This window comes from Vigna unguiculata, chromosome 5 (assembly GCF_037176805.1).
Source record: "Vigna unguiculata cultivar grain cowpea cultivar isolate G323 ecotype 2 chromosome 5, ASM3717680v1, whole genome shotgun sequence".
NCBI classification, from domain to species: Eukaryota; Viridiplantae; Streptophyta; class Magnoliopsida; order Fabales; family Fabaceae; genus Vigna; species Vigna unguiculata.
The window spans coordinates 13,031,751-13,050,258 of record NC_140796.1 but is presented as its reverse complement, the minus strand read 5'-3'; the positions used below and the strand labels follow the sequence as shown (position 1 = coordinate 13,050,258).

Genomic DNA, 18,508 nt, shown 5'->3' with positions numbered 1-18,508 from the left:
AATTAAGCTTAATTACAATTTATACATTCATGTTTAAATAATTTTTTACCATTTATACATCAAATCACTCCCTAAATACTCATGTTATTTCATTTGTTATATTTTTCACTTGTAATTTTTTACACTTGAAAGTTTCTATACATGTAAAAAAAATAATAATTTGAATAGTTAGATGGAGTAATTTAATCTATAAATATAATAAAAATTATTTTAATATGTATATATAAGTTGTAATTAAACTTAATTACTAATTTGGTATCAAATTAGAGAGGACAAAATTGAATCATCTTAAAAAATTGGGGGACTAAAGAATTAGAGGACCAAATTGAACCTAAAAATAATAAGGGGACCAAAGTGAACCAACCCAATAAATTAGAGGACCAAAATGATAATTAAGCCTTATAATTAAATATTGAATTGTTGTGACTGTGATTGGATTGGAATTGCGAGTGATGAGAGTTCATAAAGAAAGAAAATTGGTTGGGCTAAGAGTGTTGGGAACATCTAGAAAAAATATCCATATGGCAAGCACCGCCTGGCGGCACGGGGTTGGCCGCCAGGCGCCAGCGCAGTGGCAGTGCTGCTGCATGTTGACCCTCTCGTCTACTCTCACCAAAAGGTGATCATCGCAAAGGAGAAAATATAATAGAAACATACACAAAATGCAAGGGTAAACTAGTGTAATTTAAATTTAACATATTATAGCAGACAAGTACGTAAGACAGTCCAAGCATGCAAATCAGTAAGCACCGAGAATCATGTTATGACAGACAAGCAGGACACTATGACTCAATTATCCGGATAAATATGCTAAGATCGGATTCACTGGAAGCTTACACTTGTGGTGGCCTCTACTACTCTGCAGAGCCATTGCCAATGGGTTTCACCCTACCACACACAAGGTTAGCCTTTAAGCGTCTAAGGCCATTATCCTGCCAGAGACTAGGGCCTCCCGCCGCTTTCACCACTTGGGTCAGTTTGCTCTACCTGAGACTCACTAACCCATTAGAGTTTCGGGATGCGGTCCTTACTTGAATCCATATCTTAACATATACACTACACACCACCATGAGATCTCCCCACGAGACTTATGGAATTACTCCTAACACATACACAGTTCATGTCTCTTATACCATAACCACAACCTTTATTTCATACATCCAATTCTCATGCAAGTTCTCAACCAACCAACCAAAATCCAAGTGTTACTCATGCCAACATACCAACTTTTAGTTCATAAAAATCAAGCAACCATATATATTCACATGCTTCAGGTTTTGGAAGAGGGTAAGTAAATAAATCACACAATTCACCCATCAAAACAGAGAGAAAAACAGAGTTGAAGCCACCCGTTGTAGCAGCCTCGCTCAAGCTAGGAGTCGTCGCCCAGACGAGAGAAGTTGTCTCGCTCAGGCGACGGGCTCTCGCTTAGGCGAGCCTACAACAGTGGGTCCTAGGAGGTTTCACGATATCTCGCTTAGGTGAGGCTGTCTCATCTAAGCGAGTTGGCCTGTCACTTAAAACGCAGCCCCTCTCCTAGGCGAGTGCTCGAGGCAGAACCCTGAGCGAGTTGCTGGTATTCTCGCCTAGGCGAGACGAGCTCGCCTGGGCGAGAATATCATTTCTCCCCCACTATTCCACACATGCAAGGCAGAAAAACAACACAGAGCAATATCCAGAACGTAAACCAACTATTTGCACATGATTTAAACACCATTTAAGCACCCACCACATGGAGCAGAACAGACACATGAAATAATAACTTTAAACTTGAAACCCTAGCTTCCCTTACCTCTATTTTGAGCACCAAAAGCAACAGATCCTAACTAAGGGGTGTACCACAGCTCCAGGAACTCGAGTAGTGAGCTGAAAAGTGAAAACCAGGGCAAAACGAGGTAAATACTTGGAACCCTACCCAACCAACATGCCCAAACAACGAAATGAGGAGGGAATAGACCAAAGAACTCTGAAGTTCAACTTACCATAAGGTACTAGATGGGTTTCGTTAGCTCGAAGGTGGATGAAGAGCGTGCCCTAACAGAGCTCCTAACAGAAGACAAGAGAGGAGAGGAAACTGTTTTCTGAAAAAGTGACCAAGTGAGAGTGAGAAGTTGGCTCTGTGTATTGGGGTCCCCTTACTGGGCCGACCTTAGGCCCACAAATAGCTAGGCCCAAACATATATAACTGAAAATGGAACTTACATGGTTCAGATTTTAGTAGATTATAGTTTGATCCAAATACTAAATTTAAATTTAGACTGTCCAAAATTTAAAATTCATAAAAATAAAATAAAAAATTTGATTTGAAAAATTAAGAAATATGAATTCAAACTCAAAGATTCTAAAAAATTAACTTTTAGTGAAACAGCTCAGATCAAAACTATATCGGATCAAACAAACTAGATTTTATGTCCACCTTAATTATAATCATTTATCCCTATTATTTAAGGTTTTGCTATCTACGGTCTTTTAATTCTTCTACTTGCCAGAACTACATAAACAAATTGGATCCAATGAAGAATCTATCTACTTATACTATGTACACGTGTATTGTAGGTAAATAGGAGTATCTTCTCAGCATTGAATGTCATCTTTCTAATGAATCATATTCAAATTTAAAACTCTGATTTAGTTATTTGGTTAAGCTCCATTATCATTCCTAATATTACTTTTTTGACCAGGAGAATCGTACTTTAGTAAGGAACCTACCGTTTCATCTATAGTAGCAAATAAATAATTGAGCAAGCTCACCTACCCTGATAAACATTTCTACTAAAAAAGAATTGAAAATAAGTCTCATGAGTCAAATAATATCCTAAAAGTATATTTCTTCAATATATATGATAAATATTTTTTTAAGGTTTACTCTTGCTTTGGTTGAAATGGGATCATCAAGTAGCTTCTCTGACTAGATTTTTTACTGATTTTTTTGTGATGTCTTTTGCTGAGCATTAAAAATATATTGTATTGATATTTTAAATATATTTTTAATATATTTTAAAACGTTAAAATTAATGATAATCAATATATTATGAAGGCAAAGTAGAGGAAGAACACAAAAAAACTCAACAGAGAATCCAAATTCTGTGATATGCATCCATCCCATCATGTAACAGGACAAAATAAACATTTAAACAATATCATAGCCCACATATATAAGTATCAAAATAAATTTTAGATTAAATTACCTTTTTTTTCTGATTGTTTTATTTTAAATATTATACTAATCCTTCAAATTTGTAAATTTCAATTTAGTTTTGATTTTCAAAATATTGATATCATTTTTCTTAAATTGTTTAAAATAGATTAAAAAAATTTCATCAAAATTAAATTGTTAATAAAGATAATTTGCTCTATTGATATAAATAAAACTAGAGATGGCAAATACACCCGCCCCGTGGGTATTGCCCGAACTCGTCCCCGTTTTGACGGGGAATCCCCACATTGACTGGGTATGGGTACGGGGAATCCCCGACTTTTTCAATTGGGTATGGTGATGGGTATGGGGATGTACATATCCCCGCCATAATACCCGTCCCCGCCATTTTTATGTCTCACATTTGAATATTTCTATTATTTTTTAATATTTTTATTTATTGTATATTTTCCTTTTACATAAGAATGTTTAATACTCTCAATTTAAGTGTTTAATAGCATAAATTTTTCATTTACTATGTAATATAAAAAAAATTTATTTACTTATTATTATTCATTTTTGTTTCATTTAAAGAACTATTTTGTTTCGCTAAAATAATTTTTGTTATTTCTCAACCATTGAGTATATATATGTTGATATTTGATAAGTTTTCTTAGATCTCTGAGGTATTTTTCATCTTATCATACCCTTAATTATACATTTGTTTTTCTTTATACAATTTCTTTCAATAATCTCTCATTGTTTTTAAGACACATATTTGTTAATTTTTTAATATTTTTATTTGTTGTTTATTTTCATCATATAAAATATTGTTTTGATATATTTTATCTAATTATTTTTTATTTTCTAACTCATTATCAATCATATTGTAATCCTTTTCACTATAATTGTATAAATAAATTGTATTTACTACAATATAAAAATTTAATGTAATTTTCATGAATATTTTTTATCACCATCCAACATATATTGGAGTTCAAAAGATACAAGATTTATGTCAAAATTTTATTATTATGTTTATTTTTATTTTTTTTGCGCCATTTTGATCAAGTAATGTATTATAATTTTTATTAGTGTATAAAAAAGAGATTCATTAGAATTTAAAAAATTTAAGTAAACAAACATTTAAAATATATTTTAATTTGAATATTTGTTTTCCTTTCATATTTTTTTAAAAATAGTTCTAAACTTTATCAACTAGATTTCATTAATGTTTGCAAATTTAATAAATGTTTTGGTTCTCATGAAAGTTTTGGTTCTCATGAAATTTTATTTGGTATTCTAATCTAAAATGTAAACAATTATAATTTATTTCAAAGTATTTGATATTGAAGAAACAATCATCCTCCTAATATATAATATTTGATAATATTATGTTCGTTTAATCATGTCTTTGATCCCCATTTTGGAGTCAAAATCTCAACTTGGTACCCGAATTGTTTTAAAGTTGTTAATAGAAAATAATATTAATAGAAAAAAATCATAAATTAACTAGTTCATGTAACAATAAAAAACATATAAATTTAAAATTTTAAAACAATTTTAAGTAAAGTTGAATGTGAAATACAATTTTAAATAAATTTAGCTATGTTAAAAATATATAATAAAAATATCAAATTTAATAAAAATATTTGTATAACATTTATATAAAAATTAATTTTTGTTTTAATTTGGAGAGGGACGAAATTGGATTATTTTTACAAAAATAAGGACTAAATTGAGACAAAAATTGAAATACAGGGACAAATTGAGACTAAGGAAATAACATCTGACATAACACTGACACCTGACATTATCACTACCACATCACTCTGTCACTGCCACGTGGCACAACGACAGCTTGACACGTGGCAGTTTTTTTGATTTTTTTAAAAGAATTCAAAAAAATAAAAATAAAAATCAAAAAATTGAGAAACTGACATGTGACACTCCCTCTAACGGCGTCAACCCAAACTTAACAGAAAGGACAAACTTGAAACGTAAATATTTTGAATTTCAATATGGATAACTTCATTTTAATGTTCACATGTTGAACACGTATAACTTTAATGCATTTAAAATGAGATTAAAAACAAAAAAATAAATAAAAGAATACAATTCTTGACAAAAAATCACAATCCTATAAGATTAATTTATACACCTCTTATTAAATATTTTTAGATTATTATTAAAATTTGACATAAATATATTATAATTTTAAATGAAGTATTATTTCACATATTTTATTATTTAATTTATTTTTAGTACATTAATGACATCATTACTTAATAATTTATTTATTATTTTACATCATATTTTAATTATTATTATTATATTAGTATTGTTATAATATTTTTATTAAATATTATTACATATTATAATATATTATTATAATGTTAAGAAAAATAAAATATTTTTAATTCTCCGGTTTCTAGATTTTGTTTCCATTTCAAATGCAAATTATTCTCCATAGGTTAAAAATATGCGAAAGTACACTTAAAAACATTAAAAATATTCATTAAAAAAATTATAATTTTTTAATTTTTTGGATTTTGAATTTTAAATTCAAATTTATTACCACAGTTTTACAATTTTTTTATTTCAAATTCTAAATTTAAACTTTATTATCATATATTCTGAATTTCAAATTTTTAATATTTTTGATAATATGAATCTTAATTTAAAAAAAATGATATTAAAATTAAAAAAATAAATTGACATTGAAATCGTTACTTATTTTTATATTTAAATTTTTTTAAATAATTCATGATTTTCACATTTTAATAATATGATTATGTCTATAATATAGAAATGAATTTTTAAGTTATTATTTAAGTTTAACATAAGTATACTCTTATTTAAATTGAGTATTTTTCAAATATTTAATTATTTAATTTATTTTTAGTTTATTAAAGATGTCAATTTAATTATTATTTATTTAATTTTTATATAATAATTCAATTTTATTATTATATTTGTAATATTATGTTATTATTATTAAGTATTATTATTTATTTTAATATATTATTATATTTTTAATAACGCATAAATGTTTTAGATTTTTCTGTTGCTAAAGTTTGTTTTTATTTTAAATGTGAACTCTTTTGAAAAAGGTTTGCAATAAATGAAAGTTCCAATCTTTTACCGTTTTTTCATTTTAAATATCAAATACAAATTTTGTTACCAAAGTTTTACAATCTTTTGTAATTTCAATTCTCAAATTCAAACTTTTTTATCATTTTAAATTTATCTTTAACAATGTGAATCTAAATTTTAGAAACAAAATGAAATTGAAATGTTTAGTTACTTCTTTTTTATCTTCAAAAGTTTAAAATTTTATTATTTTCACTTTTAATATTACATCTATACCTACATTATTAAATTTACTTTTAAAATTTTTATTTAAATTTGACGTAGTTATATTGCAATTTTAATGAAGTGCTATTTCTAATGTTTAATTATGTAATTTGTTATCAATATTATTATTATATTATTTATTTTATATTTTATATTACTATTTAATTTTTATTATTATAATGTTATGATATTATTATATTATTATTAAATATAATGAATTTTTATACTAAAATATTAATTTTTAAGAACCAATAAATTTGTTGAATTTTTCATTATTACGAATTTGTTTATATTCTAAATACAGACTCTTTTCATATGTTAAAAACATGTGAAAGTTATTTAAGAGTATTAAAATAATATAGTAAAAAGAATTAATTTTTGTAGAATAATTTGGATTTTAAATTTTAAATTCAAACATACTTTTACAGATTTTGACATTTTTAATTAGGAATTTTAAATTTAACAAAGATCGAAATTGAAATCGTTATTTTAATATTTTTTTATTTTTATCGATCCGGATATAAAAGATCATATAAATATTTTTTATTATATTAGGTTTTGCATTTAAGTCAAATTAGGTTGTTTTTTTATCTAACACATTGGTAATTTGTATTTTTGTGATTTTAATTTGTATTTGGAGTTTAACATCTTTTTGAATTGTATTTTGATTCTATTAATGTTTATTTAGATTTTATTCATAATTATAATTTAGTTTTTTTGAGCTAAAGAAAAAAAATTGTATTCTTTTTAATTAAGTGAGTCAGTGAACCAATCCATTTAACCTGTCAACCCATGGTGGGTCGGGCTGGGTTCAAATTTTTTTAGCTCACTAATAAGTGAGCCGGGTTAGATTGGTTCACTAAGTGGACAACTCGTGGTGGATCGGACCGAGTTGGATCAGGTCGAGCCAAGTTACTCGGTTTGACAACTCTAAAAATCACTACAAGAAAAATAATTTATATTAGGAGTTATTTTTTGCATTTTCGGATGTTTTAACCACTGCTAAAGAAGTTATCCGTTTTTTACTTTTTCCCTATAAAAACCATTGTCGTTATTGAATTACTGGTAGTTTCAACTAATCTCTGATAAAGTAGTACTTACCAGCGATTTTGAAATCCTGTGTATTTACCGGCGGTTTGAAACCCCTAGTATTTATCGTCAGTTTTAGAACCCTTAGTATGTACTGACAGTTCTTGAACACCTGTTATTTACCGATAGTTCTGGAACCTTTAGTACTTTGTAGAAGTTTTGCACACCTCTGCTCGTTGTAAGCAAATTTAAATTCTTTATAATGTATGTCAATACTAAAAGCATCTTTTAAGTGTTTTTTTATCCTTACGATGCAATTCATTAGTCGCTGATGTTTTTGTTTACGTTTCAACCCTATTATAATGTTTTTACCCCTATAATTTAAATTTAAACCCTGTTATAATGTTTTTACCCCTTAATTTTAGTTGTTACACTTTTTTAATGCATATATTTCCTAAAACATGATATAAAAAATAAAAATTCTAACATATCACTATTTCGAATTTCAATCTGCATCAATAATCGACACCACAATACAATAATCTCAAAACGTCAGATACAATTTCCATACTCAAATCACAATCGTAACCGTAACATCTACAACGTATATTGGATTCAGATCCTTTGCCTCCGAACACTCATACGGCTCGCGGTCCTCGTTGCTGTCGTTCAGTTCATGCTCGGAAGAATGTTTAGAAGGGAGAAAAGTTCAGTAGAGCCACGATTTTTGTTTCATAAACTGTGTAGAGATTAGTAGAAGAACGAAAGAAGAAGACTTCGTACTAATGAAGGAGCTATGCTACAAATTATTATAGTATAAAAAATATTGTAACTTGTAAAGAAAATAACCAAATTTAAAATAATACATATAAATTTGTGACGGCTAAAAAATTAACCGGAATAAAATATAATTTTAACAATTTTTTTGACCGTCACAAAATAATTGCTAAAAAAACATTTTTCTAAGTGTATATTAACTACTACAAATTTTAATTATTTTAAATAAAATTGTTAATAGTGACGAAGTTATATTTAATAAAATTGTAAAATACTAATATAGCAATAAAATTAATTTTAAAGATTTTAATATTTAATTACTTATTTTGGATCCAGTTCGTAGGTGGGCCCAACTTTAAAAATGCAGAACGAAAAGTTGGCCTCACCTTCATCCTTCGATCCAGAGTTTCGTTTCCAAACCGACTCTCGACATCGACGAAACTGCAAATTTGAGGTCAGTTTGATTTCTCAAAATGGAAAACCCAAATTTTTCGATGTTGCCCTATTTCACGTTGTGATTTTCCGCTGTTTCTGGACTGATTGTGTTGAATGATTCTGCTGTTGAATTGCGGTTTTGTGTTCATCCAATTTCAAATTGTTTATTGTATCATGTTGTTTTTGGATTAGGTTTGCGTTGCTTTTCTCATGTTTATGGATTGTTATTGTGTATGATGAGTCAATTGTGTTGTGTTATTGTGTATGTTTTTCCCATCAAAGTAAATAGCTTTGATTACTTCATCGTTTCTTTATCTTAGTTTTGGTTTTCCAGTAAATTCAATTGGAGGTTTACTTCTGTCAAGAAAAAATAAATTAGGAAGTTATTATTAATGATTTGAAACTGAATAGAGCTTGACATTAAAGTCTTTTACCTTTTTCACCAATTTGGGGACTTCTTCCACCCTCAGTTTTTGAAATGATTGAACCAGTTTCAGGCTTAGAAGTTCATAAGCTCATACTTTCCTCTTCTGACTTCAAGTTTCCAAATGCAATATCAATGCATCCATAGAGGAATAATTTTGCAACAGTGTTTTAGGGGTCGGTTGGAAAAGGCCATGTCATTGCAGACGCATTAGCAAATCCATTTAAATGAGACCATGCATGGTTTCAACCTCTTGGTACTCCATAAGATTTCCATAATATTTAGGAAGAGAAAACATAAAGAGCTTAGGAAATAAAGTGGTGCAGTTAGAAAAGATGAGAGTGTTTAGACAAGTGTAAGTGTAAAAAGGTGATGGTTGAAGCATTATTATTATTATTATTGGGGTGGCCGTATAGTGTTTGGTTTTATTTTTGGGACTGAGAGATTTTTTTCTAAGATACAATTATACAACTATATATGTAAATGTTATTATAGAAGTACACGGTGCACACCACTTAAGTCTATTTAGCTCAATTCAATATTGCTTTTTCCATCACCTTAATGCCCCCAGTTGGATCACAAGCCTCTTTTACTTAGCTTGGCAACTACTCTTCTTTATCACTGCTTTCTATACTCTTAACATTTCCATAATCTCTCATATATGAGCTATCATCAATTTGCTTCCTTTATTTCATTTGAACATCACAATTACCTCTCTTACTTTGGAAGCTACAAATCATCTTGTATTATATATAAATGAGTCATGTTTCTTTATTTTTATCAAATTTTACTATTTAGTTTTCTATGATGATATTGAAAATTGTTAATTATCATGGATAGGAATGGATGTGAATAACTTTAAAACTCAGCTGAAAAAGCACAGTGATAACATAAGTGCTCTGGAACGCAATATGCAATACAGCGGGTCCATAAATATGCTCATGAAAAACCTTTCCGTCAAGATTGAATCGAGTCATGCTCAACATTCTGAAGCCATAGGAGCCTTGGGGCAAGAGGATGAGGAACTATTGTCAGGTAATTTTATTTATTTTTATTTAAAAAAAATTGAAATTTTTTATTTATTTGTTTTTATTTTTGATGTGTTTTTCTTTTCAGATGTTAAATCAATGAAAACAGAGAGAGAAATGATACGCGGGGAGATGAAGGAAATAAACAAAACTTTAGAAAAGCTGAAAACTGATAAGATGGAGGGAGAAAGGTTGTTGGGGGAAGCGTATGACCGTATCTCAATGCTGGATGCTGAAATGGAGACATCAAAAAAGAGTACTACAGATACGATTGCAGGTTTATTTTCAAAGCATGCTAAATTGATTGTTAAGTTGAAGTAGGTATGTGATATTTTATTTAATGTTTGTTAATATTTAATGTAATTAGTCCAGAGTTCTAACCTTTATATTTAATTTTTAAATTTGTAGCTGATTGATCGGTACTAGAATGAGTATTTGAAAGTAACCAATATATATGAATGAAAAGTTACGATTTGGATCTCCACACTAATTTAACTAAAATGCACCAGAATCGTGATATATATTATTATGCAAAGTTATGTATCAGTGTTTTCAACATATAAAGTAGTCCATCCATCATCTGTGTTGGGATAGATTGAACTACCGTTAGGAACATGAAAACGTTACTAATGAAACTTGTTTATATGCAAATTATATTATTGTTATTGATGCTTTTATTGGTATAGCAGAGTGAAGCAAGAGAATGCTGAAAAAAAATATTATTCAACTTAGGCACAACTCTGGAAGATAATTTAGTTAGGCTTGAAAATTAGGATGGGATACATATTTCTTTAAATAATCTATGGGTTTATATACTTTAGTCCTACTGATCAAGGAAGTAAATGTCTCAGTAAGCTGTACTCCCATGATTTTTGGGATTTATACAGGTTACTAACTAACGGCATATAGATTCTTACGCCCCTCTGCAAGATAGTGAGTATGTATTCTTCATCCCTATCTTGGTCACAATTCTGTCAAATGTGAAGCTGTTCAACCCTTCTTGAGATTTGTGCAAGCTGTTCTTGAGTGGGTACATGTAGAGCAATTGATAAGCCAATATCAAGTTTCTCCTTGATAAGATGCCTATTCACTTCAACGTTCTTAGTCTTACCATGTTTAACAATGTTATGAGCTATGTTGATTACTGATTTACTGTCACAGTAGATTTTCTCAGGTCCTTTCAAAAGGGAAGAATACTTGTAAATATTGTATTTTCATGGTTGTTTTATTCTTGAACTCTAAAGTTGACTTACAAAAATGCATTTAGCTGTCAGAAAGTAATTCATTACTGAATGTTATGCACTTAATTCCCTAAACTTTGAGGTAGAGTCTTAGTAAAATGATAGACAAGGACTAAGTTAAACAATCCATCTAGCAAGGCTATGTTAAAAAGGCAGCTAGTAGTTGTTGCTCTAGTTTTCTTGCCTTCGGCAAATATTGGTTTCCAAAAGAATGAAGTCTTGTGTTTTAAGAGTTTGAAAAAGGATGCATGGGCAGAGATGAGAGAAAATTGGAGCTGGTTTGTAGGACATTGCATACTTGTTTGTTTTATAATTTGGGGAGGCCGTGAAGTGTTTGGTCTCTGTTTTTGGGCTGTGCGATTTTTTTTTAAGATACATTGATACAAATGTATACCAATATTATTATAGAAGTACACAGTCACACCACTTAAGTCTATTTAACTCAGTTCAATATTGCTTCTTCCATCACCTTAATGCCCCCACTTGGATCACACGCCATCGTTACTCAGCTTGGCAACTACTCTTCTTTATCACTGCTTTATATACTCTTAACACTTTCATTATCTCTCATATATGGGCTATCATCAATTTGCTTCCTTTGTTTCATTTGAACATCACAATTACCTCTCTTACTTTGTAAGTTACGTATCATGCAATTGAAAAATTATTACACGATCTCGAATAATATATGAATAAGTCCTGTTTTTCTTTTCTTTTTTTTATCTATTTTTACTATTTAGATTTCTATGATGATATTGAAAATTGTTAATTATCATTGATAGGCATGGATTATGATAAATTTAAAACCCAGCAGAAAGAGCACAATAATCATATAAATGCTCTTGAAGACAACTTGCGATACGATCGTCGGGTCATGAATATCCTCTTGAAAGACATTAAAGAGGAGATTGAAATGTTTCATTGTAAGCGTTCCACAGACTTAGAAGCGTTGATGCAAGAAAATGAGGAATTGTTGTTGTTACTATTGTCAGGTAATTTTATTTATTTTTATTTAAAAAAAGAATTGAAATTTTTTATTTATTTGCTTTTACTTTTTATGTTTTTTTTCAGAAGTTGAATCAGGGAAGACGAAGAAACAAATGTGTGAAAACATTAAACATGGATAATGAAGATATGATTAGAGATTTATCTGAAAAGGTTGAAAACTTGGAGCAGGTATGTGTTGTTTGTAATTAGTTTCGAGTTATGACCTTTATATTTGATTTTCAAATTTATAGCTGCAATACATGCTGATTGATTGGTGCTTGAATGCGTATTTGAACGTAACCAACATGTATGAAGAAAAGTTAAGATTTGGATGTCCAAACTGATCTAACTAAAATGCACTAGAATGGTGATATATGTTGTTATGCAAAGTTATGTATCGTGTTTTCAATATGTAAATATGTAAAGCAGGTCCATCCATCATCTGTGTTGGGATAGATTGAACTGGCGTTAGGAACATGAAAACGTTACATAATGAAACTTGTTTATATGCAAATTATATTATTAGTATTGATGTTTTTATTGGTATAGCAGAGTAGCAAGAGATGCAGAAAAAAAATATTATTAACTTAGGCACAACTCTTGAGGATAATTTAGTTAGGCTTGAAAATTAGGATGGGATACATATGTCTCTGAATAACCTATGGATTTACATACTTTAGTCCTACCGATCAAGGAAGTAAATGTCTCTCAATAAGCTTTATACCGGTTACTAACTAACAGCATACAGATTCTGTCATCCCTATCTTAGTTACAATTCTGTCAAATGTGAAACTGTTCAACCCTTCTTGAGATTTGTGCAAGCTGTTCTTGGGTGGGTACATGTAGAGTAATTGATAAGCCTCTATCAAGTTTTTCCTAACTAAAATGCCTATTTACTTCAACGTTCTTGGTCTATCATGCTTGACAGTGTTATGAGCTATGTTGATTACTGATTTATTGTTACAGTGGATTTTCTCAGGTCCTTTCTAAGTGGAAGAATACCCAATAAAACAGATTTTAGGGCTCTAATATCAAGTTTCCCTTGTCTTGGTTATGTTAGAAGAAATGAAACACACTCAAAGATTGATTATACAAATGAACAAATTCAAGCAACATGGATTCCCGATGTTTTTCACTTCTTTAGAGCTCAAAAAGTTAGAATGAAACAACTAAACAACTAAACCTTTCAAACTTGTTTTTGGATCTTTCAATATATTCATCTTTTGTTCTGTGATGGACTATTTTCAGATATATAAATCATGGAATTTGGTCATGTGGGTTTCATGAAAACACTATGCTCATTTTGGTGACATATATTTAAAATGTGGAATGCAGCTGAGTTTTGGTATTATATAGGTGAAATATTATCTTTCCTGTGCTGCACATTGAATTTATATGTACTTTCTGTATTTTTTAATTTTTTTATGAGCAACTATCCTTATTCTTCGTAGTTAATAATGCAGTTTTCAATTTTAAGGGTAGCAGAGGAGGGCTGAGGCTGCATGGATATGGAGTGATGATGACCTACATTACATTTTTGGTGACAAGTAGTCTTTGATTTTGTAGGGGTGTTTTTTGAATATGATACAATACGGGTTAACCAGAAAATAAGCCCTCAAGAGTACATAACAAACCTCAGTGGCTGAAACATAAATATATATATATATATATATATTTAATAATTATAATTATTCCAATATGAAAACCGTACTACAATCATTCTTTTTTCTCTTCATCAATACATATTTAATAGTTATAAATGAAAATTTTCTTATTAAAACACCCCCACTCTAAAATATATTATAGATAGATATATTTAAATGTACTTATTTATAACATTAGTAACATTAGTATTGTAACTGATATTATTTATAGTAATTAAGTTCTAAATATTAATGCAATATTACAAGTTTATTAAAAAATTTATTAATATTTTTAATATTTATTTATGTTTCATTCATTTTTTTAATGATTTAAATTTAATTTTTAAAATATTAATTAATTTTTCATATAAATAGTCGTATATTTATTTATAATACATATTGAATAGAAGTAGAATACATATTGAATATAAAGTAAAATAAATTTAAATATAGTCACATTTAAAATGTTAATATGTGTTTTATTATTTATTACACACCTGTTTGTGAAAAATTAATTGAAATTTTAAAGAATTAAAATTTGTATTTTAAAAAAAATCTAAATTTGATTATTAAAAAATTAATTAAAATATAAATAAATATTAGAATCGCTTATATATTTTATAAACATATAACAATGTAATATATATAAATACATTTAATTAAATTTTAAAATAATAATAATGTAAAGATATCTAATTAAAAAGGTATATATCTTTTTAAAATAAAGTAAAATCTTTAGTAAAAATAATTAACACATTTCTCACTAGATATGATTTTCTTATTTAGAATTGAGTGTGCCACTGTAAATTAGAATAAAGTGGAAAGCTATGGTTAGTCACTTGTAGATTAAACTAGGTGAACCTTCTTTGGTCTTTTTAAGAGCTTAAATATTTACAAGTTTTATTTATGAATAAATATTATATATATATATATATATATATGGTAAATAGTCCCTTTAGTGTATAATATTTTATTTTTAGTATAACAATAAAAAAATGTTTAAGAAAAATATTTTTGTTAATTTTTTTAATTTTACTAATAGTTGAAATAATTAAGTATGATTGTTTATAGTTGTCACATTTCTCAAACAAAGAAAAAAAAATAGTATTAATATGCAATTAATTTTTAGTCAAAGCTCTTAAGTGAATCTAAAATATATGTAAGGTTAGAACAATTATAAAATTATTATAATTTTCTACCTATTACTAAATACTAAATACTAAGCACTTGTTTGGTTATCTCAATCATTAATAAAATTAATAAAACTAAAATTTATTTTTGTATTAAGACTAACTTTTTTACTTTTTGTTATATAAAAATAAGATATATTAATATTTATTAAGTTGAATCGATTATCTATTTAATATATTTTAAATTATTTTAGAAATATCATTATGTAACAAAAGAAGTATTTTGGATGTTTTCAACAATTAATCCAAAATTATACATTTTACAATATTTTCTGAATTAGATTTGGGACTTTCTTTCGGTACCTACAAAAATTATCTGCATCTCCAAATAATTTTAAAATCACAAAAATATCTTTTGATATTTGTTTATGAATATTGACTTTTGATGAAGAATACTTTCATAAGTTGACATCGAAGTAAAATTTCATGCTTCCGCATTTTAATATAAATATATATATATATATATATATATATATATACTTCCAAAATATATTATATATAAATAAAATTAAATATATATTAAAAGACAAATAATAAATAAAACAAAGAAATAATAAACTAAAGAAAAAATAATTATAATTAAAAAAAAAACGAAATAAAAAAAAATATTTAACTTTTTTAAAACAAAAATATTAATTGTGTTTTAACTTTATTTAAATTATGTTTTTTCTAAATTTTAAATCTTTTTTTAGTTTATTATTTTTTCTTACGTTTTCATATTTCTTAATATAAATTTAAAAAATATATAAATATATATATATATATATATATATTTTATGTAATGTATTGGAAAAAAAAGATATATTTTAGAAATAAAAATTAACATATATGTATATATATATATATATATATATATATATATATATATATAAAATTAATTTTTTATTTAAAATATTAAAACTTATATTTTCAAATAAATTAAATTGAAAAATATTAATTTTTTAATAAACGAAATAAAAAATAAGAAAAAATGTTATATATATATATATATATATATATGTGTGTGTTAATATTAAAATTTATTTTTAAAATATATATTAAAAAATAAAATTAAAATACTTACAATAAAAAAATTAAACATAATTAATGAACTAGAAAAAAAATAAAGAAAAGGAAAAAGATATATATATATATATATATATATATATATATATATATATATATATATATATATATATATATATATATATATATATATTTGGATATCGACATCCGTTATGTTAAATAATTTTTTTATTTTCTTTAAATGTTCTTTTACTTTATTTTTAAAATGTGGAATAAAAAATAAAAAATTATAAATTAAAGAAATAAAATTGAAATTTAAAAGTTTAAATTTTAATAAAATTTAAAATAATTGAAAAAAATAAATATTAAATGAAAAATAATATATATATATATATATATTAATTACATAATTATATATGTTTTAAATAATAAATAAAATTAAAAGAATAATTAAACTTTAAGTTAAAAGAATATTTATTCTGTTTTAGAATTTTTATTTTATTTAAAAATTTTTTTACTTGAACTATTTTTTCTTTAGTTAATTTTTTTTTTTGTTTTAATTATGTTGTAATTTTTTTAAGTAATTTTTGTTTTAAATTTTATTTATTTTATAATTTTTTATATTTTTAATATATATTTTAAAAATAAAATAAAACTTATATATATATAAGCTTGTTTTGTTTTCATAATGTATTAAAAGGTAAATAAAATTAAAAGTAATTAATCTTTAATTTTTTTTTAAAAAAAAGTAAAAGCAAAAATTATATATTCTTTCAATTATTTCTCTAAATAATAATTCAAATATTGTTTTGAGTAGAACCATTTCTATGTTTTGAGATATTGCTGCATTCAGTTTTGTTGATAGCAGAGACTTTGTTTATTTGTTTCATTGATAGAAAACAGAAAAAAGTTAATGTGTGTGTGATTGATGTAAGAGAAGACGAAGAAGCAAAGAAGAATGGTGTAATTCAAATGGATTCGGTGCCCACATACAATGGCAACCCTAAATTAAGGGCCCACACCGATGCAAAATGGTTCTTTCTTTTACTTTTTCTTTTTCCAACCCTATCACACTTCTTTCTTCTCCTAATTATTATTTCAAAATAACCATTTTCAAATTAAATTATTAAATTTCACTAAATTAAAAAAACATGGAAAAAGTTGGGTTCTTAAATTCATCAAAAACTACATTTTTCATTATTCCAAATTTGAAAACGCAAACAATTTTGGGTATGAGTGCTTATTTTTGTGAGTGACTAACTTTTTTTTGTCAGTTATCATTTTGCGAAAAGCTCTTATCACAAGAGTGTAAGATTCTTTCAAATCCAAATTGGTATCACTTTCATGCGGTAGTGCGGATGAATTAAAAAATAACTTTTTTTTTACAAATTTGGGAAACTAAATTATTATATTATTGAAATGATTGCAAAATGAGTGTAATTTTCTTTTAAGAAATCACAAAGTATTATTTTCCTTAACATATTTCCAAGAATGTGTTTCATGTTTATAAAGCACTGCAAATATAAAAATAAAACTTTATTAAATGAAGGTAAAAAAAAAAAAAGAAAACTTCCTTTAACGTGTTATGTTAATTCAGATATTTTGTAGAGCAACAACATTAGGATGGAAAGAAATACAATTTTCTTTTCAAATCTTCCTCAAATTGAATTTGGTCTATTTAACGTGTCAGTTTGAACCAAAAGTATCTTTAATTCATTAACAATAATTTTTATTGAGTTTCTATATTTTATATTTTAATTGTTTATCGTAAGTTTAACAATTTGATTTTTTAAAAATACATAAAACTTAAAGACAAAAACAGTTTTTTTTAGTAGAGTAACTAAATTAGACCCCTAAATGCCTTAAGCAAAAGAATAAAAGTTAGCATGAAGAATAACCCTTTAGCTTAAGTACCTTTGATATGGCTGGACAACAAAAAGACAAAGCTAAGAATAAAGAGATTTCAGACCTAATAATTGTTACACACAAAACAATCAACACAAACAAAAAGTCCATTACATGTGTATATGTTTATGTTGTTTTCATTTTTACCCACACTTAGCTTACTACAAACTCATATATTTTACATCTTAAATAATATACTATTCTTAAAATATTAACATGATAAAATATTCATTATTTTTTTCTATACATAAAATTTTGATAAAAGCTTTGACGCAAGTGTATAAATTCAACACTTTAAAATTAATTTTAGATTTAACAGTTTTTTTCATTATCTTGGTAATTTTTTTAAGT

At 26.4% G+C, this 18,508-nt stretch overlaps 1 protein-coding gene across 1 annotated transcript; it reads left to right on the top strand.

Moving 5' to 3' along the window:
• The first annotated feature begins 8,833 nt into the window (after nucleotides 1-8,833).
• Nucleotides 8,834-14,133, top strand: LOC114185489 (uncharacterized). Its single transcript, XM_085673950.1, has 6 exons — nucleotides 8,834-8,926; nucleotides 9,999-10,193; nucleotides 10,275-10,463; nucleotides 12,210-12,419; nucleotides 12,499-12,603; nucleotides 13,878-14,133. The coding sequence occupies exons 2-5, from the start codon at nucleotides 10,001-10,003 to the stop codon at nucleotides 12,552-12,554; spliced, it is 648 nt and encodes a 215-aa protein (XP_085530076.1). The 5' UTR covers nucleotides 8,834-8,926; nucleotides 9,999-10,000; the 3' UTR covers nucleotides 12,555-12,603; nucleotides 13,878-14,133.
• Nucleotides 14,134-18,508: the final 4,375 nt, after the last annotated feature.

Bases quoted from the DNA above. Each gene is read 5' to 3' on its own strand.
- LOC114185489 (XM_085673950.1), top strand. From the start codon at position 10,001: ATGGATGTGAATAACTTTAAAACTCAGCTGAAAAAGCACAGTGATAAC. The intron at 10,464-12,209 runs GTTTATTTTCAA...TATCATTGATAG, and splicing joins TACTACAGATACGATTGCAG to GCATGGATTATGATAAATTT. The intron at 12,420-12,498 runs GTAATTTTATTT...GTTTTTTTTCAG, and splicing joins GTTGTTGTTACTATTGTCAG to AAGTTGAATCAGGGAAGACG.